Below are 27,221 nucleotides of genomic sequence, written 5' to 3'. Positions count from 1 at the left end.
GATTACTATAAGACGGCACACAAAATTTCGCTTAAATCGTACCACCCATCTCCGAGATCTGGCGTGTCTGAAAATAAGGGTAAAGAGGAGGGTCCGCACCTCCTTCAGATATCAAAAAATGTTGTATCTTATTTTTACCAATCGATCATTACGCACCATCTGTGAAAATTTCAAGAAAATTGGTTCAGCCGTTTTTGAGTCTATACGGAACAGACAAACAAACAAACCAACAAACACAAATTAATTTTTATATACGATATACGATATATACGATATAAAACAGCTCCCAAATAATGCCAATAGCTTTAATTGCCAAAATCCATTATTTGACATAGTAATAAAAAGTATAATACAACTATAAAATTGCCTTTAGGAGGTTTAAGAGTCAATGGATCTATATGGCAGCTAAATCTCAATACAATCGCATTGACACTGTATTTGTCGTAGATACCTATTCCAAATGCGTCCATATTTGAATACCGGTACAATGCATAGCCCTTTAATTCAACTCTGTGCTGTCAGGTAAAAACATTACTGAAGGAAAGGTTTTAATTTTTTTTTAATTAAAATTGTTTGCAATCACGAAATTAATTGATCCAATTAATTTTTTTAGTGAAACTACTTCTTTCCCGAAACTGATAATATCAAAAACAGTTTTTGAAAAAATTTGAAATTAAAAAATTTCCCTATTCAATTGAAAAATTATTGAAATTATTTTTAATTTTATTTAAATTAATTTTTTAACTGATCCAAAAAAATTATTGAATTTCTTTCAATCTTTTAATTTTTCAAAATTCCTATTAATTTCTATATTAGGCACACTGATGTTTACCTTCTGGAACATGAACATGGGGCGCGTTGTTTTGGCAAAATTCCGTGGCCACCTGTATAATTTCGGGTGGCGAGTAGTTGTGCCCTAAAGATTTGTTGTTTTTGTCGTATAAACTATTTTAGCACTTAGGCGGCAGCCCTTGGCTGATGAAGGACTCTATCGGGTCAATTCGACTCGTAGAACCGCCTACCACGGTATTGTTATAGATTTGTCGAAATGTGGGACGTATGGGTCTTTGAAATCTCCTTCCCTTTATATTGTTGGAGACAAAATAGCCTTTAATTGAATATACTCAAGTAGCATTCAATTAATTTTTATTCATTCAATTAATTTTTTAATTGAAAATGGCAAAACCTTCATTGGTGACTGTAATTGGAAAAAATTCATATTCGATTAAAAAATAATTGAATTAATAAAATTTGTTGGTGATTTTTTTCTCTGTGTGCATTAACACATTTTTGAAAAATTCTCAAAGTTTGCAAATTTACTTAAATTATTAGTTTATAAAAGAATAGTTTGTCATATTAAATATTTCGTACGGGATTTGGCGCAATGTGAGTATCTGCCCGAGACTGGATAACTGTGAGCACCACACGGGGTGCATCTATGAGCTCCAACTTGTGAACCTTGATGAACACATCGTTATCGAGGGATACATATGCGATCCCACAAAACTCATTCGGTTGGGGCGCTAAGCCAGTAGCCCACCCCCGGAAAATTTGTATAAGTTTTACTTAGAGAAACAAAAGACTAGTAAAAACAGTCTCCAATTACATTGGTGAACAACGCAAACCAAAAAGAACCATGATCTGCTGATCTACACTTGGATTGTCCAGACTCATTATAGAGAAGGTGCAAAAAACAAAAAAATAAATAACCTCCTGCAGGAAGTGCAATGGACCGAGGATAGCGTCACAACAACACCAAACGGTGACAAACTATACTGTAGCTGCCATGGATTTGGCTAAGCATTTGTGGTTAGTCGGAGACTGAAACTTGACTCCGGTGGATGAGACGTTAGGCGCTACGAATTCACCCCCCTTGAAATAAACTTAAATAACCCCTAATGAATGGTCGTCGCTTTTTAGTTTATGCAACGGGTTTCAGTCGCTCCTGCCTGTGGTTATAAGCAGTGGCAGATACTCGTATTATATTTTGGATATGGGAAACAACTGGGTACTTAAATAATAAAACTATGGAGGAATAAACGGGGGTACCTTGAACATGTTATGTCCTAATTTTAAAGATTCGAGCCAAAGATTAGAAACTTAATTTAAAGTTGATCAATTTCCCTACTTTTAAAGGAAACATTCCTTTTGGTGAAAAATATTTTCCTGCATATGAAGGATAGGACCCTATATATATATATATATATAAAGGGTGATTTTTTTGAGGTTAGGATTTTCATGCATTAGTATTTGACAGATCACGTGGGATTTCAGACATGGTGTCAAAGAGAAAGATGCTCAGTATGCTTTGACATTTCATCATGAATAGACTTACTAACGAGCAACGCTTGCAAATCATTGAATTTTATTACCAAAATCAGTGTTCGGTTCGAAATGTGTTCAAATTTTGACAAATTTTGTTCAGCGATGAGGCTCATTTCTGGTTGAATGGCTACGTAAATAAGCAAAATTGCCGCATTTGGAGTGAAGAGCAACCAGAAGCCGTTCAAGAACTGCCCATGCATCCCGAAAAATGCACTGTTTGGTGTGGTTTGTACGCTGGTGGAATCATTGGACCGTATTTTTTCAAAGATGCTGTTGGACGCAACGTTACGGTGAATGAACACATTTCGAACCGAACACTGATTTTGGTAATAAAATTCAATGATTTGCAACCGTTGCTCGTTAGTAAGTCTATTCATGATGAAATGTCAAAGCATACTGAGCATCTTTCTCTTTGACACCATGTCTGAAATCCCACGTGATCTGTCAAATACTAATGCATGAAAATCCTAACCTCAAAAAAATCACCCTTTATATATATATATATATATATATATATATATATATATATATATATATATATATATATATATATATATATATATATATATATATATATATATATATATATATATATATATATATATATATATATATATATATATATATATATATATATATATATATATATATACATATATATATATATATATATATATATATATTAGGGGTCTTGACTTCTTGAGCCTCTAGAGGACGCAATTTGAAACCGATTTGTACAACGGCTTCTCCTTCAACATACCTGCCAAGTACGGTCTGAATCGGTGCATAGCCTAATACAGCTCCCCCCCAAACCGATCTCTCTATTTTACTTCTTGAGCCCCTAAAGGACGCAATTCTTATTCGAATTGGCTGAAATTTTACACAATGACTTCCATTATGGTCTCCAACATTCAATTCGATTATGGTGCAATTCGGACCATAACTTGATATAAGTCCAATATCAAAGCAATGATTTTCTTTCATCTTTTGTTTGCCTAAAAAGAGAAATCGGAAAAGAACTCGACAAATGCGATCCATGATGGAGGGTACATAAGATTCGGCCGGGCCGAACTTAGCACGCATTTACTTGTTTTTTTCTTAATTGTTTATGCTTGAAATTGAATTTCCTTGATTCATTTATAAAATAATACGAATTTTGCATTTTTCCACGTTGTATTTATACCCTACAACACTCTGCGGTTCAGGGTATTATAACATAGTGCATTTGGTTGTAGATATAGCTGCCATTTATGTATATCGCGCGATTTTCACTTCTACAGCCACTGCAAGCGTGTAGCGGTGTTGTTGTGTCACCATTCAAAATGTCTGCGGTTGACACCTCTTTCGGAGGTGTATATAAATAGAATACGTATGTTTTAAATATAAAATGAAGTCAAAACCAAATGCGGTTAACATGAATACCGGATACTCAAGGAAAAGTCATGTCTCGCGGCATATCGCAGCAATTTAAACTAGAACCAATAGGCATAGATGATAAGCGCTCTTTGAGCCTGCGATCATAACTTGATCCCTTTGCAACCCAGAATCTATTCCATATTACCGGGTTTGTATCGACAAAATGACTTATGAAATATTCTAGAACTTCGTAGTTATTTTTCATATGAATTATTGTTGCATTAAATTTAACAACGTCTTTCCATCTATTTACTTAATTACAAAGAACTAAGCGTTCGTGCTTATAATTATAACGATTATGCAATTCCCTTTGTTTTTCTATATAAAAACTCATGTTATTGTGTTGTCGTTAACTTCTCATGTATGAATTCAAAGTTTGATTGCAATACCAAATACACATGAGGTTGTTATTTGGTACCCATTTTAAAAAAATGTTAAAACATGCTCCTCATCTGCCTCAAGCAGCAACGCTATGTTTACAATCATCAATGCATTCGGCATTGCATTGGGCCTTATTGCAGCTCAGTAGGTTAATAACATGTTTTGTGGTTGAAACATAGATGCAAAGTCGCCGGAATGTTAGCCAATGTTATTGTGACTTCATGTGGAAATCCCCATAAGCAGCGTTATAAAATTACATAATAAACAAGTTTTTTAGACAAAAGATGCTATAGTTATTTACATAAATTTATTTAAAAAAAATGTGTACAAGATTTTTAAGCTACTGGAATCTGTAAATCGCCGTAAAACGAGTTCATTGTATAAATAGAAAACTGCATGAATTTTGAGAAATTATTAATATTGTTACAAATACACCCTTTTTGTTACTCCATAGTAACTTTAGTCATTTGCCTTTTAAGGGAATTTCCAAATTCGAAATGTGATCTGAATGTAGAACGTGATCAGTTGACGAACCTTTAACACTTGTTAATCTTGTCCAGAAGTAATGCATGAATACCGCTGCTAAAAATATTTTTTTGTTGTTGTTAAAAGTACAGAAAAAATTTAATTAAAATTCAGGCTCTTCGGTTGTGATATGGAAATTTAAAATCAAATTTGGGGATGCACATAACTTTAACTTTTTGTACTGTGCATTCACTAGTAGTCAGGACTAGTAATATGATTTATGTTTCTGATTTTATTAGAAAATCTCCTTCAAACCTAATCTAGAAATCGCTTCTGCAAAAAAGAAGAATCGCTTAGAAGGTAGTGGTGTTAATTAGTATATACAATATATTGGGTTCCAAGCAACCTTTAGTACCAGCAGTAAACATGTAATAATTATTGAATTTAAAAATGAGGTCAGTATAGCTTCGGGTACAATGACGGGACACATAGGACAACAGGCACACTTATACGTAATAGATGTGCAAGTGATGGTATGTGGGGAAGATGATGAGACGTTGGAGCGTTTTCTGTGTCATTGCCCGGCTTGCGCGGCTAACAGCCACCGGCGCTTATGTGGGGACACAATACCAGACATTAACTTAGGGGGGTGATATGGAAAACAGATTGGGATTTTGTAACTAGCGCGGAATTCCTGACTTAGATATTCTTATTAGAGGCTACTTTTTAGTATTAGGAGCGACCATTAGGCTGATTACTGGCTTAGGTTGTTGTTGTTGTAGCCAAATTTTTATGTGGCTACTCGTCCTCAAGCAAGCCTCTGTAGATGAGCATTTGGGCGCCGCGGCCGCCTCGTGACGCCCAACCTCTCACTGAGACTCTCCGCTCGATACCGCTGATTACCCGCGACTGCCGTTGCTATCCGAAACCTGTCGCAGCTAAGCTTCTCGTGACAGCAATCAACACTACACAGATCGATGTTCTAGCCAGTGTGGTGCTCACAGCTATTCCGTGTCGGCTTAGGTGCATGTGCACAGTGTCATGGGGCGGGTTAATATCCACACACTCTTTTCAACCTTCGGCTATTGATTTAATGCCTTTCATCCTAGTATTTTGCGTGTCACTCTCTTTGCAAGTTAAGAATTGACTTCTATCCTTATACATTCCAACTAAGCTTCACTTGCGTTAGCCGAAGGAGTGATAAGTCTACGAAATATTGCATGAAATGCTGCATTCCTTGCTCTGAAATATAGTACACCATTATTTTATGAATGAAAGGGTTGCGTATTTATACAGGAAGATACTGATATGGGGATCAACAGATAAAAAGTTGTGGTCTTATTTCCTAATTTTTTCGCCGTTTAGACCATTTGTTACCAGTTGTTATCACCCTAGAACCTTAAAAAAATTGGGATATTGAACTGAAATTTTGCATACATTCGTACTTAGTTCATATGAAGGTTAAGTTCTAGTAAAGGGCCAAATAGGACTTTTTTGTCCGATTTTGGTACAGTGAGATGCATTTGGCCCATTGGACTATGGTTTCAATTACCCATTTTTGTGGCCAAAAGTAAAAAATGGAATTTTGGCATATATTTGGTTTATTCCAATAGAAAACACTTTCAAAAGGAGAGAGACAACAGTTTTTATTAAAAATGATAACAAATTATCAGTTAGGGGTAGAACGAATTTTAATGGGTTATCAAAAATGTTTTACCTTTTATATGCCGAATCATTTGTTCTCCTTTCCTTTGAGAAATGGCATACTTTAAAACTATCTATATGACAAAGTGATGACCCAATTTAAAGGTACTTACTTACATTAAGTTGCCACCATGACAACGATTGAGAGAAATGAGCAGTTTTTAAACACATATTTTTAATTTTTGTTTAGAAAAATTAAAAGAAATAACAAAGAGATTTTATAATCGGCTTTTGGCTCAGCCACTTCCACTTTATACCAAAACTAGCTGCCAAATTTGTTTATTGATACCTGTCGTCACAAGATTAAAATATTGTGCTGACGATGCCAGTTTAATGAATGAATTTACATTGAATATATGTTAAAAAAAAAAAATAAAAAATACTATTATTGTAATTTTGAATATTAAAAGTAATTCATATATATTTTTTGGAATTATATTTTAAATATAGTATTTGAAAATTGTTTTTTTTTTTGAAGAGTGTAGCATAACTTATGGTTTGGATGGCAAATTGTTCCAAAGACGAATACTGTTTATTAAAAATTGTTTCTCAGAGTTAGAGGTTCGGAAGCGTGGTAGAGTAATTTTTAGCCCTCTGCCATTAAGAGCAAAATGGAGATGATCATAAAGATATTTTGGCTGCTGAAGATAAATAATTTTATGCAGTAGAATAAGGCATTTCGCTTTTAGGAGGTTTTCGAAACTAATGTCGTATATTTTGTTGGCGAATTAAGAAATTCGGTCTCCCTTTTTCTTATTAAATATGTAGCGAGCTATGTTATTGTAGCTTACCGGGAAGACCAAAAGCCCGACGGAAAAATCAAGTGGTGGCAGACACCTCGAAACTTGGTTTCAGAGATTTTAGAATGAGCGCAGAAGATCGAGGCGCTTGGAACGCTATTCTACGTTCGGCGAGTGGAAGAAATATTCTGTCATAGCCAATTAAAGTAAGTATGAGTTAGGTTAGGTTAGGTTGAAAAGAGGGTGCAGATATTAATCTGCCCCATGCTACTATAGGTAAGAGGTAAGATTTTGCTAAAAGCCTATGAACTTGAAATGGTGTAGAAGTCCGCACAGACAATACACATCGCAGCATTCCTTGAACTTTACCAACAGCTTTGTTATTATGAATGGTCCAAGTCAGTTTCGAGTTGAATATTACACCAAGCTCTAACTGGAGCTGATAGTTAATCTTTACTGGATTAAGACATATCCTATTTTTGTTCGCCCAGTTCTGGATTTCATTTAGATCGCTTTTAATATTATTCATACATGATTGTACACAATTTGGTTTAGTGCTGGAGAAAAGCTGTCATCGTACATTTGCACATTATAATGCATGAGGATATCAGGTAGATATTCCGATGCATTGTCAAAATTTTTAACACCTTAAAACTGCCTTAATTTTACTTTTTGTTTCATAAAATGTTTATTTTTCGGCCGTCTTTGATGAAATTTTGGATTTTGCCTTTCATTTTGGAAACAATCACTTTGTTTCAATATGGTTCATAGTTTCAAATTGAATTCCTCCGATTTTTAATATGAATTCCCTTAAGATATTGTTTGACTACTAAATATAACCCGTTTTATGGAAAAGATTAAATTCTATCCAAAAAATTACGCTATATAAACAAACTAATAAGTCCAAATTTTTTTATTTCTTTAAAACATTAGGGAAATTCTCTTCCACTTTTCGTCGTTATAATTTTACTTTTTTAATTAACAAAGCGTAGTAAAATTAGCACTGAAAAAGACAAAAACCACATATTATTAAAATTTTATAACAGTTCATACACTCTTGCGATTGAAAAAGCTTTTTCGTTTAGAAAAATATTCAATTAAATCGGTGCATTTAAGTATTGCAGAAATCACCAAAGGTCAATTATAACCCAGAATATCATACCCTTTTGTTATTAACAAGGTGGCCATTCAAGCATTTTTTAAAGCTTATATCGTCTACTACAAAACGTTTGAAGATTCTAAAACGTTAAGTTTTCAAGTTTCAAAGTTATGAAGGCTTCACAACTAAAAATAAAATGCTGAAATAGTTTTGGCCAGAAAAACAGGAGGTTGAGACCATAGTGCACTGGTACGAGTATGGTCAAATTGGATCATATTTGAATATAGATGGCATATAGATCAAGTTCTAGATTTAAGATAAAGATGAATTGTTTACCCGATTCGCTGAAATTTGGAACAGCGAACTTTATTAAACTTCTCCATGTCCGTGTCGAGGCTGTGATCGTATCATATTTGGATAAAGTCCATAGAAGGCGCATTTTTATCAAAATCTTCTTGGGTTCAAAACTGTTAACAAAATTTTATAAAGTTTATATCCATGGTGATGGGGTAACTAAAGTGCGGAGCGTGTATTCAGCAGCTTGTGCTACGAGCACAATGCTGGGTTAACCGCCTCTTCGAACCCAAAAGATTTTCTCCACGGAGTCTTCGGGTTATCTGGAGTTTTAAAATCTCCGGAATTTTGAAATGAGGCTGCCGTGACCCAGAGGTTATCGCTTCGCCTGGGTTTAAATCTTGTCGGTGACATTGGAAACAGTTGATATTTTTTCAATAATACTGCCGACATTTTTGGTTTTAATCTATCGTCGCACAGTGAACAAACATCAAAAATTAAAATTATTGTTAAATCTTTAACTAATCTTATAAAAAACAAAATTTCAAATAAGAAGAATTTCAAAATAATATTTGTATTTAAGGTATCCCTTCAATTTCTATTTATCGGTGGTTTTGTACGAAGTTTTTTTAATTAATGCTACAAATTTATTCCCAAAAATAAATATTTTTGTTTATGTAACAAAATGGATTTTCTGTTGGGGTGCCAAAATAGAATAAGATCTCAAAAGAGGACATAATTGACAGTACATTTGTCACCGAATGGTTTGACCGATATGAACATGCGGTTAGGTCGTTACTTTTCGAAATAAGTGTCAAAAATAAACAATAACTGTTAAAATTTCAGCAGAGTTGATCTCAAAAATTCTGACTTTGTCCAACTTAATTAATTTTCCATGTTTTTCAGTTAAGTGTCCTGAATCAAAAAAAGCTTAACTTCTGCTGCACAAACTTGCACCATTTATATATTTTGGACTATGCTGAAAAAAGGGGTTTTCGGGATTTTATCTTATCGAAATAAACTACAAAAATGTTCGCCGGGAAATTCTACTATAGTCCCAAAAATACATAAAATTCAAAACTTAACAAAAATGCCGGAAATTAGTAAAACGGGAAACATAAGTAAGGGATAAAGTCGTACGTTGAAGTAAACACTCAAATCAAGAGATTCGTTTATATGGGAGCTATATCAGGAGGCCACCGTGGAGAAGAGGTTTGCATGTCCACCTTTGACGCTGAACGCCTGGGTTCGAATCCTGGCAAGAACCTCAGGAAAAATTTTCCAGCGGTGGTTATCCCCTCGTTATGCTGGCGACATTTGTGAGGTATTTTGCCATGTAAAAACTTCTCCCAAAGAGGTGTCGCTCTGCAGCATGCCTTTCGAACTCGGCTATAAAACGGAGGCCAATTATCATTGGTCTTAAACTTGAATCGAACAGCACTCATTGATATGTGAGAAGTTTGCCCCTGATTCGAATGAAATGTTCATGGACAAATTTGGACCATACTTGGAAGGGTTTTGGGAGTCATGCAAAATCTCAGCCAACTCGGATAATAATCCCTCTGGAGGCTCAACAGCTTTATTACGTTATGGACCGATTTGGGCCATTCTTGTGGAAGTTGTTGAGATTCGTAACAGAAGTCAATATGCAAAATTTCAGACAAAGCAGATAATAATTTCGTACTCTGGATGCTCAAGAATTTTAATCTATATCAGGATATAGATTAATTTGGACCAACGTCGACCGATTGTCTTAAAATTTTGGTACATCCATGTTTTTCGGCCTAGAAACGAAGCCTTTTGAAATTGGAAAAAATCGGTTCAGACTTGGATACCACTCCCAGATATATTTTCGTCCGATTTGGGCTAATGTTGCAACAATGTGGTCATTTGTTAACTGATTCTCGCGAAATTTGGCAGGTAGGATTTTGTCTTGACTCTCGATATTACTGAAGAATTTCATAGAAATCGGTTCAGATTTAGATATGGCTGCCATATATGAATATCGCCCGATTTTCATTCCTAGAGCCACTGCAAGCACATTTATTGACGAATACATCAACGACTACCACAATATCTGTAGAGTTTGATCGAAATCGGTTCAGAATTAGATATAGCTCCCACATTTATGTTCGTCAGATTTTTTTGGTAATTTGCAATAATGTTGGCCTTTGTCAACCGTTGTTATTACAGTTTGAACATATTTGCTCGAAATTTGATACGAATTGTTTTATAACCCATCTGAAAACATCCGCCGAGGTACGTCAAAATTGGTGCAGAACTAGATATTGTTCATACTTTGTACTTATACGGTAAGTGTAGGGTATTATGGAGTCGGCAACGCCCGACTTTTGCCCTTCCTTTGTGTTTTTTTTTTATTCTTCCTATGACTAAAAATTTAATTATTTGACAGAACGAATACATTTTTATAATTAAATACAATAAGAAAATTTAATAACTTTTCCTTTTTTTATTTTGGAAAAAGAAAAATGATGCCAACGCACTTGCGTGTGTTCATTCGTTGCTGTCTCAACAACGACTGAAGCCAAAACAATGAGAACACGTCTGAATTGAAAGTCAACGCTGGCGTAAAAATCAGTAAGGAAAGGCAAAAGTCGGGCGGAGCCAACTATAAAATACGCTACACCACCGAGTCTACGTACTACTTTTAATATATCGAACTCATCTCCAAATCTAGTCAAATTTTAATTTTTCGTACCTACTGAAGTATCGAATTGAACCTCGTAAGATTTTCTTACGTTGGAACACAAATTGTGGCTTTCTACATCCTTAAAAGGCCATATCAGATAAAAGATATATATGGGAGCTATATCCAATTTGGAACAGAGTTTGATGAAATGTTGCAAACGTGTTGGGAAGTAAATTTAAACATCTCATGAACAATTTTGTAGAGATCGGACCAAACTTGCGGCAACAATAGCCTTAAAATGCCATATCAAACGAACGATATATATGGGAGCTACGTCCAAATCGGAACCGATTTTTATGAAATTTTGTGCATGTATTGGGACGTCAAATAAAACATCTCATGCACATTTTTGTGACGATATATTGTGGCTACTAAAGTCTTAAAAGGCCATATCGGATAAAAGATCTACATGGGAGCTATATCTAAATCTGATCCGATTGTCATGATATTTTGCACGTGTATAGGGACATTGTGCCAAATTTTGTAAATATCGTTTCAAACTTGTGGCTTTTACAGCCTTAAAAGGCCATAGCTTTCGTCCTCGGGCCAAAGAAGTGACATGTGAACAATTTTGTGGCAATAGGACATTAAATGCGAACTGAACCTTGCTCCCAATAATACACGGACAGACAGACAGACGGGCATAGCTTAATGGAACCAGGAAGCGATTCTAAGCCGATCGGTATGCTTATCGATGGGTCTAGCTCTTTTTTTTCCCCAGCGTTGGACATAAATACACAAAGTTATAATACCCTGTATCACGGTGGTGGTATAGGGTATACAAAGTTAAGTTGTGCACCCCAGGGGGTGCCCCTAGTTATACATTTTGAATGATTTGCGCATTTCCATACCTGGAAACATATACACATATTTACCGGTATTCACAAAACTTAAATCAGTTTTATATAGTAGTAAGTTTATTTGACAGTTCTATAAAGGAAATCTGTCAAATAAGCCTACTTTAATGCTTTAAGTTAAGTGAATACCGGTAAATATGTGTATATGTTTCCAGGTATAGGAATGCGCAAATACTTGCCTGTGTATAAGATTTTTTTATACCCACCACCGTAGGATAGGGGGTATATTCATTCCGTTTGAAACACATCGAAATATCAATTTCCGACCCTGCAATGTATATATATTTCGGATCGTCGTAAAATTCTTAGATGATTTAACAATGCCATGTGTCTGTCCGTCAGTCAGGTTATAATCACAACCGTCAAAAATTGAGATATTGAGCTGAAATTTGGCACAGATACGTCTCTCTGATGTACAATAGTTAAGTTCTTGAACGGGCCAAATTGGACCATATTTGGATATAGCTGCTATATAGACCGATCTGCCGATAAAGGGTCTAATGCCCATAAATGCTTTATTTTTTATCCGATTTCGCTGAAATTTGACTATAATTAGATATAGCTGTCATATATAACGATCTGTCGATAAAGGGTCTGAAGCCCATAAATGCTTTATTTCTTAATCGATTTCGATAAAATTTGAAACTGTGGATTATTTTAGGCCTCTCAACATCTGTCCTAAATATGGTTCAGATCGGACTATATTTAAATATAGCTGCGATATAGACCGATCTTGCGATTAAGGGTCTGAAGCCCATAAAAGCTTTATTTTTTAACCGATTTCGCTGAAATTTGAAACAGTGCGTTATTTTTCCTCCCGACATTTGACCTAAATATGGTTCAGATCGGACTATATTTAGATAAAGCTGCCATGTAGACCGACTTCCAGATAAAGAATCTGAAGCCCATAAAAGCGTAATTTTTTAACCGATTTCCCTGAAATTTTAAATACTGAGTAGTTTTAACGCCTTCCAACATAGGACCCAAATATTGTTCAGATCGGACTATAATTAGATATAGCAGCCATACGGACTGTATTTAGATAAAGCTGTCATATAGACCGATATACCGGTTAAGAATCTGAAGCTCATAAAAACTTTCTTTATTACCCGATTTTGTTGAAATTTGAAATACAAAATTCAACAGTGACTTATATTTATAAGACCACTCAATGTTCGTGCCGAATTTGAGTGCATAAGTTATCCACTTTTCACCGGATTGTGACGAAAAGGGGTTTACATATATACCCGAGGTGGTGGGTATCCAAAGTTCGGCCCGGAGGAACTTAATGCCGTTTTACTTGTTTAGATGATAGTAAAGACTTTCTACCGATAAGTCATTTTAACTCTTAATATATTATTTAAAAGTATGTATGCTCTATGATCTTTCCAAGGTACTGCCAGAGGCAGTTTAATGATTATAGACGTTATAGCCATTCAATGGTAATTGCAATTGAATTCGCTTTAGCAAAGTATCGCTTAACTAAAAATATCCCTAAATATTCAGGTTTGATAGCAAAAAAGATTAATGAATCGTATGCAAATTGGCAATTCTGGCAAACAGTTTAAATTACATGTGAATACAAAAAGTAGCATTAACTGCGAACTGGGCCTAACCTAACTCAATGGTTCCAAATGCATAAAAATGCCTGGTTTAAAACATATTTTATATTCCCTTTTATTTACACTAATCCTCTTAAAAATCATATCTTATATCCCTTAATAAAGTATTTGGCGAATAATTTTATTTTTAAACTTTCTTTTGTGTTAACTATTAAAAATATACGCATGCAGAACCCCCACATTAAGACAAAAACTTAACATGTATGTGAATTGTCATTAGCAGGTTTTAGTTTGATTCCAAATTTGCATATATAAAATGAAAGTGACGAATGAAGCTAATCAACAGCAAAGAAGTAGCCTTTCTTCTTTTATTTTTAACAACTGATTTCCAAAATGGATATGCAAATTAGTTTACTATTAATTTCCTACTAACGCCAACACAAAGAAATTATAAGCTAAACGATGCTGTTTGTGAAAATTGTTTGGCTTGTGTTGTCGATTGGAATGTAACAAATATCATAAAATATGAAAATATATATCCCCCAACCTCTACATATCTCAGAAGGGAAACCTCATGCAAAGTTCATTACTCTTCACTTTTGTTTTTCAAAAGTCCATAAATAAAGTGTTTTATGTCTGCATTGAGCTTTATTTATAATCAACAACAAATTATTCTTATATTCAATGATTTCAAGTGCTTTACCATATTTCAATTGAATATTAAATGTTATTGATCGTAATCATCATTGCCTTTTATGCCACAGACTAGACTTGTGTGATGCGTTCAATACAAGATATTTACGCCTTTTGACATTGGCTTGTTGTTGGTAATGATTTGATATGAAAATATTTTTTCATAAATCAATAATTTGAAATGTTAGCTGCCAGGTGCGAAATGCGATGAACTTCAAAAAATGTACCTTCCTCTGATTTATAAAATCCTATATAAATGAGATATAAAAGTTCATTTCGTTATGTGGTATATTAAAAGTAAATTTAATTATTCAACAACTTGCCTTTGTGTCATTTAACTTTCCGATATCTTTTTTTAATGTACGAATTATCGATTAAAAAAAAAACATCTAAGTATCGAGCTAATCCCCGATACAGAAACATTTTTTGAAGCTCAATGCTCATCCTGCAATCATTCTCTTAGATCACATAGAGAAAAATTCGTTGTCTCAACCCATTATCACCAACCGGAATACTAATGATCTCACATAGTGTTAAAATTTTAACGACTATTTTTATTGCGACAAGCATCATCGACATAAACCCATCATCGACTAACCCACAAAGGCTGCATTATTTAAGTCATATTAACAGGTGTTGTTTGATTAATGCATACAAATTAGTTATACCAAGAACACGAACTACTTTCTTCCGACTTCCAGAGCCTCTTAGATACCTTACTTTTCCATGTCATTTCATTCCATTTCATCTATTAATTTGGTAAGACCTTTGATAAAATCAATACGTCAGGACCAGGCTAAATATGTATATGGTAGATATATCCAAATATTGTCCGTTTAGGGAGAGTTAGACCCATTGGGAAGTAAACTTTTTAATTACAGCAATATCCGTCTACAAATTTTTACATTATTGAGCTTACAAATTGAATCGGACAGTTCCTAAGTTATATGTTCGTGGGAATTTTTGCAAAAGTTTTTACTGGAAATCTGTTCGGATTAAGATGCCGCTCCCATGTATACGCATCACTTGATTTGCACTTATAGAGCTGAAGTTATTAGGATTTTTAATGGACTTTCCAGAAATTTGCTTCTGATTGTTTTATTACCAATATGAACACCTATGCTGAAGTCGATAAAAACCGGTTCGAATGAGACCGGGTATTATATAGTCGGCACCACCCAACTTTTGACTTTCTTTACTTGTTTATGGAGCCAAGAATATAGGGACTTCCAAACGTGGAAAAGCCCTATTATGTAGGCTATTGAGATAATATGGGCCTTAAATGAACAATTTTTAAAAGCAGAGTACGAATCTGAAAACATATAAAACTGGTATGAAAGACGATCGGGATGTAATGGGACTTCAAGGTAAAAGTAAGATTTTGCTTCCATTTTTAATACAGGATGTTGGAGTGTTTTATAATCTTGTATACAGTGTGGTTCCTTTATAGCATAAGTTTTATACCATACACCACTAATATGGTACAGGGTATTATAACTTAGTGCATTTGTTTATAACACCCAGAGGTACGAGAGATAGACCCATTGATAAGTATACCGATCGACTCAGAATTACATTTATTGACCAATCATAACAACATTTCCTTGACGACTACCAAAATATCTAAGAAATGTGGTCAAAATCGCTTCAGATTTAGATGTCGCTCCCATATATATGTTCGTCAGATTTTGGGGATTTCCAATAATGTAGCCATTTGTCAACCGTAGTTATTATAGTTTGAACATATTTGCTTTGCTCGAAATTTGATACGGGTTGTTTAAAAAGCCATCTGAAAATATCCGCCGAGGTCTATCACAATTCGTTCTGAATTAGATATAGCTCCCACTTCATACTTATAGGGTAGGTGTAGGGTATTATAAAGAGGGCACCGCCCGACTTTTGCCTTTCCTTTCTGGTTAAGGTATATATTACACAAAGTTCCAAAAAGAGCACGTAAAGAGTAGTAAAACTGTAAATCTGACAAATAACGGAAAATAAATCTGACAAATAACGGAAATTTGATAGATCATATCCTATCATTATCATAGGCATTCAAAGATTTCTAAAATAAAGGGTGATTTTTTTGAGGTTAGGATTTTCATGCATTAGTATTTGACAGATCACGTGGGATTTCAGACATGGTGTCAAAGAGAAAGATGCTCAGTATGCTTTGACATTTCATCATGAATAGACTTACTAACGAGCAACGCTTGCAAATCATTGAATTTTATTACCAAAATCAGTGTTCGGTTCGAAATGTGTTCAAATTTTGACAAATTTTCAGCGATGAGGCTCATTTCTGGTTGAATGGCTACGTAAATAAGCAAAATTGCCGCATTTGGAGTGAAGAGCAACCAGAAGCCGTTCAAGAACTGCCCATGCATCCCGAAAAATGCACTGTTTGGTGTGGTTTGTACGCTGGTGGAATCATTGGACCGTATTTTTTCAAAGATGCTGTTGGACGCAACGTTACGGTGAATGAACACATTTCGAACCGAACACTGATTTTAGTAATAAAATTCAATGATTTGCAAGCGTTGCTCGTTAGTAAGTCTATTCATGGTGAAATGTCAAAGCATACTGAGCATCTTTCTCTTTGACACCATGTCTGAAATCCCACGTGATTTGTCAAATACTAATGCATGAAAATCCTAACCTCAAAAAAATCACCCTTTATTAAATTCGGCTGCAATTCAATATTGTGAAATAATATATTTGAATAATAAAGAAAAATAAATACGTCTAGTCCTAGTGATTATAGAATCCTTTCTTCCAAACTGAATTCAATAAAAGTAGATTGGTATGATTTCGAAAATAAATTTGACATGCCAAACAAAGTTATTATACTTGATCATCATAATACATGCTCGAAAGAGACATAATAGACGACTTGAAAAGCTAGACGATTTCAACGACTTTAACGATTATACATTAGCCATTAGCCTTTTTCGAATAATTTTCTATAACATCGTTGTTGCGAGGTGCCTAAGAATTAAAAATCGTTGGTCTAAAGAACCTACCAAAATCATTAGATAGGAACAAACTAAAACTATAACAGCTCAAATAAATCAACAACCTGCCCCCAGTCAGTAAAATGTAGATAGAAATAGTAATCCTAGATCATTTTCTGAAGTTGCAAATGCCAACTATCAAATAATATCCACAGAAAATATAGTTACTCAAATATTAAAAAAATTTGAAAAAGATGGATTTCCACACTAAAATTAATGGAAATTTAAGTGAAACCGTTACAACTTACAGTTGTACCGGTTTGTTTCAAGGCATTCATGAAATAAGATATTTCCTTTACAATGTAAAAAGGTATATACTTTCAATATCTGAAAGTCATTTTACTAGAAAATCATATGTCAAAATCAAGTGTTACAATGCTTTACATGCCTCCCAAAAGCCAAGAGAAGCAGCTTCAGTCATTATTAAAGAGGATATCAAACGCTTTAAGGAAAGAAAAATAAGAATTACTCTTAAACAAAATATATCCTTTGAAGTGGGTGCAATCTACTCACCACCTAGACAGGCCATTAAGTATGAACACTATAATGGAATTTAAAAAGCTTGGATAATAATTTTATACTAGACGGAAATTTTAGTACCAAGCAAGTAAAAGCATGCTATGTCTTATTTGCCAAGTTTTTTGCTCAGTATCTCTTTATAGGCAAAGAAAGGATAAGAGTTAAGAATTTCGACGCTATTGGAGCTATGTATATCAGGTTATGAACCAATTTGGGGGAGATCAGTTGTATGGGAGCTATATTAGGCACGTATGTTGAAGGTCAGAGTAGAAGTCGATGTGCAATACTTCAGCCAAATCAGACAAGAACTGCGACCTCTTAGGGCTCAAGAAGTGCAATCGGAAGATCGGTTTACATGGGAGTTATACCAGGTTTTAACCTATTCAGCGCATATTTAACACGTATGTTGGAAACCATAGGCTAAGTCAGAAGTTTAATCGGGCGGTCGGTTTATATAGGAGCTATATCGAAAGACATTTTTCCAGAATATATATGAAAAAAAAAACCTTAAAGAAAAACCAAAAAAATGAGGAATTAATTTAAAAGAAAAGAAGAAGAAGCATAAACACAGCAAATTGTTGTTGATTTTTTCTAAATCATTCGTTACGGGTGCAATGATGCGAGAGAAAGAGTATCACTATTTAGGTAAGGGTGCTGTGGGGTAGTGAGTGAAACCTCAAAATATTCCTTAAAAAAAGCAAAACTGTAATAACAACAAACTGAAATACATTTTAAATACTCGTGTACAAATCTCTTGATTTCATCATGAGGTTAAGTTCGTATTCGTATATTAAATATAAGTAGGTATATTGTATACATATTATGCAGCATATTGATTGGCTATGGTACTTAGCACAAATATCACTATTTTAATTAATTTTCTCTGCACTTTTTTCCACAAAAAAATTGGCAACTTTGCTGCTTGAATGCTTCTAAATGACTAGAAAAGCTAACAAACCGGTAAACTCAATATTTGCGACGTGCAGCAGAGGTTAACGTGTCCGCCTATGACGCTGAACGCTTGGGTTCGAATCCTGGCGAGACCATCAGGAAAAATTTTCCCTTCTGAATGCTGTCAACATTTGTGAGGTACTATGCCTTGTAAAACTTCTCTCCAAAGAGGTGTCTCATTGCGGCACGCCGTTGGGACTCGGATATAAAAAGGAGGCCCCTTATCATTGAGCTTCAAACTTAAATCGGACGGCACTCATTAATATGTGAGAAGTTTGCCCCTGTTCCTTAGTGGATAGTTCATGGGCAAAATTTGTAATTTTCAGACATTTCTGCGCAAATTCTGATCTTTACCTTATCTTACCGAAATCGTTCCAAATTCTGTTTGGTTTTCTGACGGATTTTTTTTTGCGACAGTTCTAGTTTTAACGATTTCTGAACGTCTTGTCGTAGGATTTTTTTTTTTTTTTTTGAATTATTCGCCCAACAGTTCGAAAGGAATTCTGAACGATTTCTGGAGTGCTTGTCTGCAGGAATTTTTTTCCGATTGTTCTTAAAGAATTCAGAACGATATCTAAACGTCTTGTCGTAAATTTTCGTAAATTTTTTTTTTAATTTTTTTTTCCAACGCATCGGAAAGAATTCTGAACAATTTCTGGACGGTTTGTCTGTAGGAATGTTTGTCCTGACAGTTCTGAAAGAATTCTAAACAATGTCTGAACGTTCTGTAGTATGTTTTTTTTTTTTTTGATTTTTCTTCCGACAGTTCGGTAGGAATTCTGAACGATGTCTGAACTCTGTGTCGGATGTTCTTGTCTTTTTGTGCTTGCTGAACGAATTCTGAAACCAGTGTCGGATTATTTTGTCTTTTTGTGTGCTTGCTTTTTTTGGGGCACATTTTTTCTACCGTTAGAAATTTTTCAAGACAGTTCGGAAGGAATGCCTGAACGATGTCTGAACTCGTTGCGAATGTTTTTGTCTTTTTTTGTGCTTGCTTGTTTGAATATTTTTGTTTGTGAACCATAGGATGCTACCGTAGCACGTTAAGAATTCAGACATACATTCGAACACTATAAAAATTCTTTCAGAATTAGTTTGAATTTGAAAAAAGAAGTCGGAAAGTACATTCAAATACTATAAATTTTTATTGCAGAATTCGGTCAGAAATTGATACGACGAGTCACAAAAAACATTCGAATTTTTAAGGAATTTTAATATATTTACTTTCGGTCAGAAATCGATAAGACAAGTCAGAAAACAACCGTATTTATTAAGATTCAACATCAGAGCTCCAATTTCCCGTAATTTTGGTTTAGAATTCAGTAAGAATTATGTCAGAACATCGCGGAAATATCAGATTTTCCTACGACACTTCGTTCCGAATTCGTGTCAACCACTCCATATATTTTTCGTTAAGAATTCAGACATACATCAAATCCGAATTCGAATAAATTTTCCGACTTCTGTTGTTGGTTTTTACTTAAGCATCGTTTATTGTGTGAATGCAAATCCATAGGTGGGAGTATTAGTGGTGAGAGTGCGAGAACTGACTGGTATGTGCACGAGAAAGAGTATGCTAAAAGAGGCCAATATTGGAGTACTGATATGGTGTGATGTGGTGTGATGCGTTTGACGCTACATGGTGATCTTTGGCATGAATGTCAGTAAGTAGCTTAAGCTGTTGGCAACAGCTAAATACAACTTTGGCAACGCACTTATTTAAACATTGAAGTAAACATTAAAACGAGTCAAAGTAACTAATTGTGTGGCCACACTATGCACTTAATGAATCAAATAGTTTGCGTAGAGTTGAAACCAAGTAAAGGAAAGAGGGTGCAGTATTTTGGCTTACATTATGTGATGGGTCTCATATTTTTTAAGGTAAGAAATCAATGTCCTTTTGTATGTTTCTATGTTCGTGTAGACTTAGATTTACTTGCAATATTCAGATAGTTGAAAATGATCATGTGATGAAAATATTGCACCTTATATTTCAAATATAAGAAGAGGGTTGTGTAAGGGATTGCGCTGCCACTGAAAACCCCAAAGCGGCATGTAGCGCAATTTGGTAATATGGGGTCTCGAATTGAAGGCAAAACGAATTTGGCATAAAAATATGACGTGGCATAAAAATCATGACAATGAGGGTATTCCAAGTAGAGTACGAACTTTCAGAGACTTTTATCCCAAAAGGCACCAACGGACATGTAGCCTTACTATGACAATATGGAGCTTAAAATCAATCAATCGACAATATTTAATATAGATTTGAAATAGGTTTATTTGACAAATTTGCTTTATGGAGCTGTCACATAAACCCATTTTTTAATCTGTGTAGTGAAGAAAGCACAGCGGAGCGTGGTTGGGTGGACTAGTCTTTATTAAAAGGCCAATAAGAAGTGTAGCAAATCACACCGGGGCAGCTAGTTTAGTGTGTATATAAAGTAAATTTCTGCCTTTCAAGTCCTACAACTAATACTAAAAAATAATACTAATAAAAACCAGGTAGGGATACAAATAGATATATAGCATGTATGGGTGCTATACCAATTCCTTAAATTGAACACTTATTTGAAAATATGTCTAAGAGCAACAAAAAATTGAAAATTTAAATATTATCTCTATACTTCTGATAGAAATAAAAAATCTGATAAAAACCTACTTCAATTTATAGTTTCAATTTTCTTTTCTTTCAGATCCTTTTAGCGAACAACTTTGATGGGACAATAATGTCACTCCATCGTTTGTGTACGTCGTTGAAGCTTTGGAGTAACAAATAAACATAACTTTTTTGGCCAATTAAAAAAGTACAAAATCACTGCCGGATATCATCTGCTGTTGGACCTTGGAATAATTACGATCAGCAATTAAAATAGCACGCTATTGCGTGTGATGATTCCATTGCATGAATATCAATTTTCAATAGCCTTAAACCTTTAGTGAGCTTTTGAACATTCATCATAGCTGAACAATCGTTCAGTATTATATTATCTGACTTTTTGACACCATGAAAGCCATTAAAGATATTGTGCACCCTGTGAAAAAGGAATTTCGCCGGGAGAAGTGTGGCTTTGAACATACGCCACCAGATGATTTTGTAAAATCACAAGTAAGTAGTGTACATTGAATTTTGGAACCCTACACCACTATTGTGGTACAGGGTATTATAACTTAGTGAATTTCTTTGTAACGCCCAAAAGGAAGAGATAGAGAGATAGATAGATAGACCCAGTGATAAGTATACCGATTGTCTCAGATTCACTTTCTGATTCGATGTAGCTATGTCCGTCTGCCCATGTTAATTTTCAAATATGGTACGGGCATGTTTTTCGGCCTGGAGACGAATCCTATTGAAATCGGAAAAAATTTGCATTACGCTTTACTTGAGGACTACCGCAATATCTAACAAGTTTAGTTGAAATCGGTTCAGATTTAAATGTAGCTCTCATGCATTGTTCGTCAGATTTTGAGAAATATTGCAATAATGTGGTAAATTGTTAAGAGATTCTCTCGAAATTTGGCAGGATTTATATATATCTAAAAGGTTTCCCCAAAATTGGTTGGAATTTAGATATGACTCCCACTATGTACTTATAGCCTATGTGTAGGCTATTATACAGTCGGCACCGCCAGACTTTTGTCTTTCCTTACTGGTTGTTTTTAGGTTACTATAAGAGTGCAACAACATTTTCGCTTGAATCGCGCCACCAATCTCCGAGATCTTGCGTTTTTGATTATTAGGGTAATGAGGAGTTTTTTTTTGGGGATGGGATGGCCTCCCAGACATTTCGCCCCAAATATGAGTATCAAATTTAAATTCAAATTAAATACCTTTCATTTGAGCCCCATATTGCCATGGTTGGAAAATATGTGTTATTTAGCGGTGTTTTGAAGGTGGGGCGACCCCAAACACTTGGCCCCACAAGTGAATATCATCTCTCAAATACCTTTCATTCGAGTTCCATATTATCATGATGAATCAATTAACCTATTTGAGGTGATTTTAGAAGTTAAAGCGATACCTACACCCATAGAAATAAGTCTGCTGATATTACCAAACACTGTCTGCTGATATTAAATTCAAAGTTTTAAACTTTTGAAAAAAACTGTTCAAAATTTTTTAACTTCTAAACAACAATTGAGGCATTGACCATATCTTAATAAAAAAAAAATCCAATTTTAGGAGTAAAGTTTTTGTTTAATGGCATTACTATAATATTGGGTTGCCCAAAAAGTAATTGTCGGTAATATAGTCGGTGTTGACAAATTTTTTCAACGGCTTGTGACTCTGTAATTGCATTCTTTCTTCTGTCAGTTATCAGCTGTTACTTTAACCTTGCTTTAGAAAAAAAGTGCGCGAAATTTTGTTTACATTTGTTTGTTTGGCATCAATTTTAATATGGGTACCACATGTATTGAAAGAAATTCATTTAAAAAACCGAATCAACGCTTGTGATATGCACCTTAAACGCAATGAATTCGATCCGTTTTTAAAACGAATCATAACTGGAGATGAAAAATGGATTCTTTACAACAACGTTAGTCGAAAACGATCATGGTCCAAGCATGGTGAACCAGCTCAAACCACTTCAAAGGATGATATCGACCAAAAGAAGGTTATGCTGTCTGTTTGGTGGGATTGGAAGGGTGTGGTATATTTTGAGCTGCTTTCAAGGAACCAAACGATTAATTCGGATGTTTATTGTCAACAATTGGACAAATTGAATACAGCCATCAAGGAGAAGCGACCAGAATTGGTCAATCGTAAAGGTGTCATATTCCACCAGGACAACGCTAGACCGCACACATCTTTGGTCACTCGCCAAAACCTGAGTGAGCTTGGCTGGGAACTTTTGATGCATCCACCATATAGCCCTGACCTTGCACCATCAGACTACCATTTATTTCGATCTTTGCAGAACTCCTTAAATGGTAAAACTTTCGGCAATGATGAGGCTATAAAATCGCACTTGGTTCAGTTTTTTGCAAATAAAGGCCAGAAGTTCTATGAGCGTGAAATACTAAATTTGCCAGGAAGATGGCAAAAGGTTATCGAACAAAATGGCAATTATATATTTGATTAAAGTTCATTCTAAGTTTTATTAAAAATGCATTTAATTTCTTTTAAAAAATCCGCAATTACTTTTTAGACAACCCAATAGTAGTAGTTATGTGTTATGCTGTTATTTAAATTCGATCAAAAATTAGTAAATTGTAGAAAATCGGAAAAAAATTACATTATATGCCTGTAAAATTTAAAGATAAGATGGATTATACAAATTTTTGATATATTTATGACATTTTTGAGTTTTTTTACTTTTTGCTATATGAAAACAGCAGCAAATGTTTGGCGTTTCAGCAAAAAATTACTGCTGTCCCATTTTAGCAGACTTTCTGCTGTTACAGCAAACATTTTTGATGTTTTTACTAACGAAAATTCTCTGAGCGTAGATGCTTGTACACAAATTTTAATGTGATATTCGTAATCTTCTCCCAACTACTTTTCAGTTGAGTCCAATATAGCCTTGATCGGCTAATATGTCGATTTGGGGGAAACTTTTGGAGGTGGGGCGACTCCCATTTTTTATGCCATACTCGTGAACGTCCAATTTGTCTGTTTGGAGGAGTTTTGGGGTGGAGCGGCCACCTTAGTATTAAGACCGATTTTTAATTTCATATTCGAATTCTACTCTTCAATACCTTTAATTTGATAAACGTTAGGTCCACTTTTGATTTTGGAAATTGTTTTATTACATTCTATTTAATAACGCTCCATTTCAAATTCAGATTCAATTTCACTATCAAATTCAGATATTTGTAGATATAATCTTTCATATGGAATTTGTAGGGCCTTCAAAATATAAATGTGTGCTTTGAATGTGTGGTCTGCTTTTAACTGATCCTGAACTTTAGACATTCGACATCATTAAAGGGCAATTAAACGTAGGCAATTACACACAAACTATTAAAAAAGCTACAAAAATATAAATGCTTTGTGGCAGTGTTTTTTTTAAATATGGCTTGAAAATAATAATAATGTGTGTATGGTGTGGTATGAGTTAAATATTCATGGAAAATACAAAATTGACCCTCTATTAGTCCAAACTTATGTAATTAAAATGGATATCGAGTTTACAATAATTTAGTTTTTAGAAAATCTCAGGCACATTTTTAAACTCCCAACAAACCGTTTACCTTGTGGTCAGGACACAATTTTAGTTCGCCACAATTTAGGTCAATGTCCACCAGTCAGTGGATAAAAAAAAACAGCCCAGATGAGAAAATAAACAAATCCATGACCTGCTGTCCATTCGTTCAAAATTCCCACCTTTTTTGGGCACGCATCAAACATTTGGGGAGCCCAAATTCGGTCAGTGGGAGGTGGCACTGCATTTTGTTTTTTCTGGGGAAAGTTCAAAATTTATGTCATTATGTCGCCTTGAAGTAGAAAAATGGGAGAAATAGAAAACAAAGACTCATGTCTCCGTTTACGGCACAAGTGAACAAATTCGAGGTCTTATTTCAATGCTGCCAAATGTAGGTCAATGATTTAGTTTTTCAATGTGATTTTTTTATTTTTACTTTTAAAGAAAAGTATGACAGGATGTCTTTTAATGTTTTATTCACAATTTCGTTTTTTTTTTTTTCATTTCAGTGGCAGAGTCGTACCAAAAGTATTATTTATTTGGTCTATCGCTTCTTTTTGGCGGCATTTTTCATTGCTGTGGTCATTGATTCCATTATTGACCACTGCACTATGGCCAGTTTTGGATTGTATTTCATCTACATGACCAACTGGGGGATCCTGCTATGTATGATCACCAATGTGTATGCCCTTATTTTGGTGCTTATTTGGCATTATCGTCCTGAATACGCAGGTAAGCTATTTCATGTTTGCAGTAGTGGTAAAATTGTGTTAAAGTATCAAATCCAAGTAATACAAATAATGTTTTACAATGTATAGGAAGAATATTTTGAACGCCCAAAATACGAAGCGGAATAATATATTGGTAAGCCCGCTGTTACGGGTACAGGCGTCGCACATGGTAGGGGCTCTTGGTAGGGGCTAATTCTGGTATTAGATTGTATCACCTATCTATGACCAGTGCAGCACAGTGGGCCATTATGTTAAATTCAAATATAACTTTTGGGGCGAAATTTCTCCGAACTGAAATACAATTTGAATATGGGGACTTCTGATTCTAATAGCTCTTGGTAGGGGCTAATTCTGGTATTAGTTTGTATCACCTATCAATGACGAGTTCACTGCATTGCCGTTTTAAAAATGGGTCGTATAGGTCTTCAAGAAATATTTTTGGCATACAGGTTTGAGGGTTAAGTTATTATTAAGCATTTTATAGTTGTAGATAAATTCTTTAGCAAGTGATTTTAGAAAATATTAGGTGGGAAAATGCTAAGAATGATTTTTATTTAAAATACAAAAGAAAATTAGTTAACAGTGCTCTATTAATCACTTAACATAGCTCTGTTAAGATGTCAAGTTGGTGTCTTGGCAAAGTTATATTCAAATTTATCTTCACGGACATACAAAATCGCGATCTACGAAACCAGTGAATTACTATTACAGCAGCAAACATGTTTTTTATTTTTCTATTGGTAACAGAAACAGAGAACCCTACGGTCTGCTGCTGTACAAGATCCGATTGTATGAATTATTTCTCAAAAGTATTCATTCAAAGGATTCTCAAAAGGATTCATTCTTTCAGAGTTTGCTAAAAACAGCAGACTAATTTCTCTGGGTATCAAATTAAAGGTCTTTGGGAGTAAACTACGAACCTGGTAATCATATTTGGGACAATGAGGAACCGCTCCACCTCCGGGATAGGGAAATATGGTACTTCAATGAAAAGTATTTGGCAGTAAAGTACGAATCTGATATTATTATATGGATCCAAGTATCTTGGACATATAAATCATGACAATGAGGGACTCAGTGGTTTTTGACAGTGCATTAAACATTTGTTTTTATTATTCGAGTCAATACAACTAAACACAAACAGTCATGTAGGCCGACTGGCCGATATTGTACTCAAATGGAAGCACAGGTGTCTCGGGCTAACTCACCCAAAAAAGAGTTACTGAAAAACCACATGACAGAATAGGGCACCAATGCAAACAGCATTTGTAATAAAGTAAAATTTTTGCACTGAAATTTGAATTGGCACAGGAAGTAACTGAGGATTTTTGAAAATATCGTAACCCATGTGGTTGCTTTGTAATGTGATTTTTAAAGTAGATAACAAGTACATTAAACAAAATAATTAATGTTGATCTGAAATGGACCCATAGCCCATATTGTCTTGATCATCTTGGCACCAGCTTAATAATGCTTAAATTAAATTATTTTCAAAAAAACATTTTAGGGTGAAGCGAAGCGTACCGGGCCATCTAGTCTTATATTTATACAAAAATCAATTTGTGTTTGTTTGTCGGTGTGTTTGTGTGTTGCTTATAGACTCAAAAACGGCTGAAA

At 34.6% G+C, this 27,221-nt stretch overlaps 1 protein-coding gene across 3 annotated transcripts in view; it reads left to right on the top strand.

The window, feature by feature from the left end:
* Positions 1–27,221, top strand: part of LOC106083673 (protein rolling stone) — a 55,116-nt gene that overhangs the window by 16,546 nt on the left and 11,349 nt on the right. For all 3 annotated transcript variants that reach the window (XM_013246831.2, XM_013246833.2, XM_013246832.2), the window contains exons 2-3: positions 21,424–21,836; positions 25,383–25,605. In XM_013246831.2, the coding sequence (XP_013102285.2) occupies positions 21,735–21,836; positions 25,383–25,605 (325 nt within the window). In that variant the 5' untranslated portion in view covers positions 21,424–21,734. The remainder of the gene's footprint in view (positions 1–21,423; positions 21,837–25,382; positions 25,606–27,221) is intronic.

This window comes from Stomoxys calcitrans, chromosome 3 (assembly GCF_963082655.1).
Source record: "Stomoxys calcitrans chromosome 3, idStoCalc2.1, whole genome shotgun sequence".
Taxonomy (NCBI): Eukaryota; Metazoa; Arthropoda; class Insecta; order Diptera; family Muscidae; genus Stomoxys; species Stomoxys calcitrans.
This window is presented reverse-complemented; position numbering and strand designations above follow the sequence as displayed.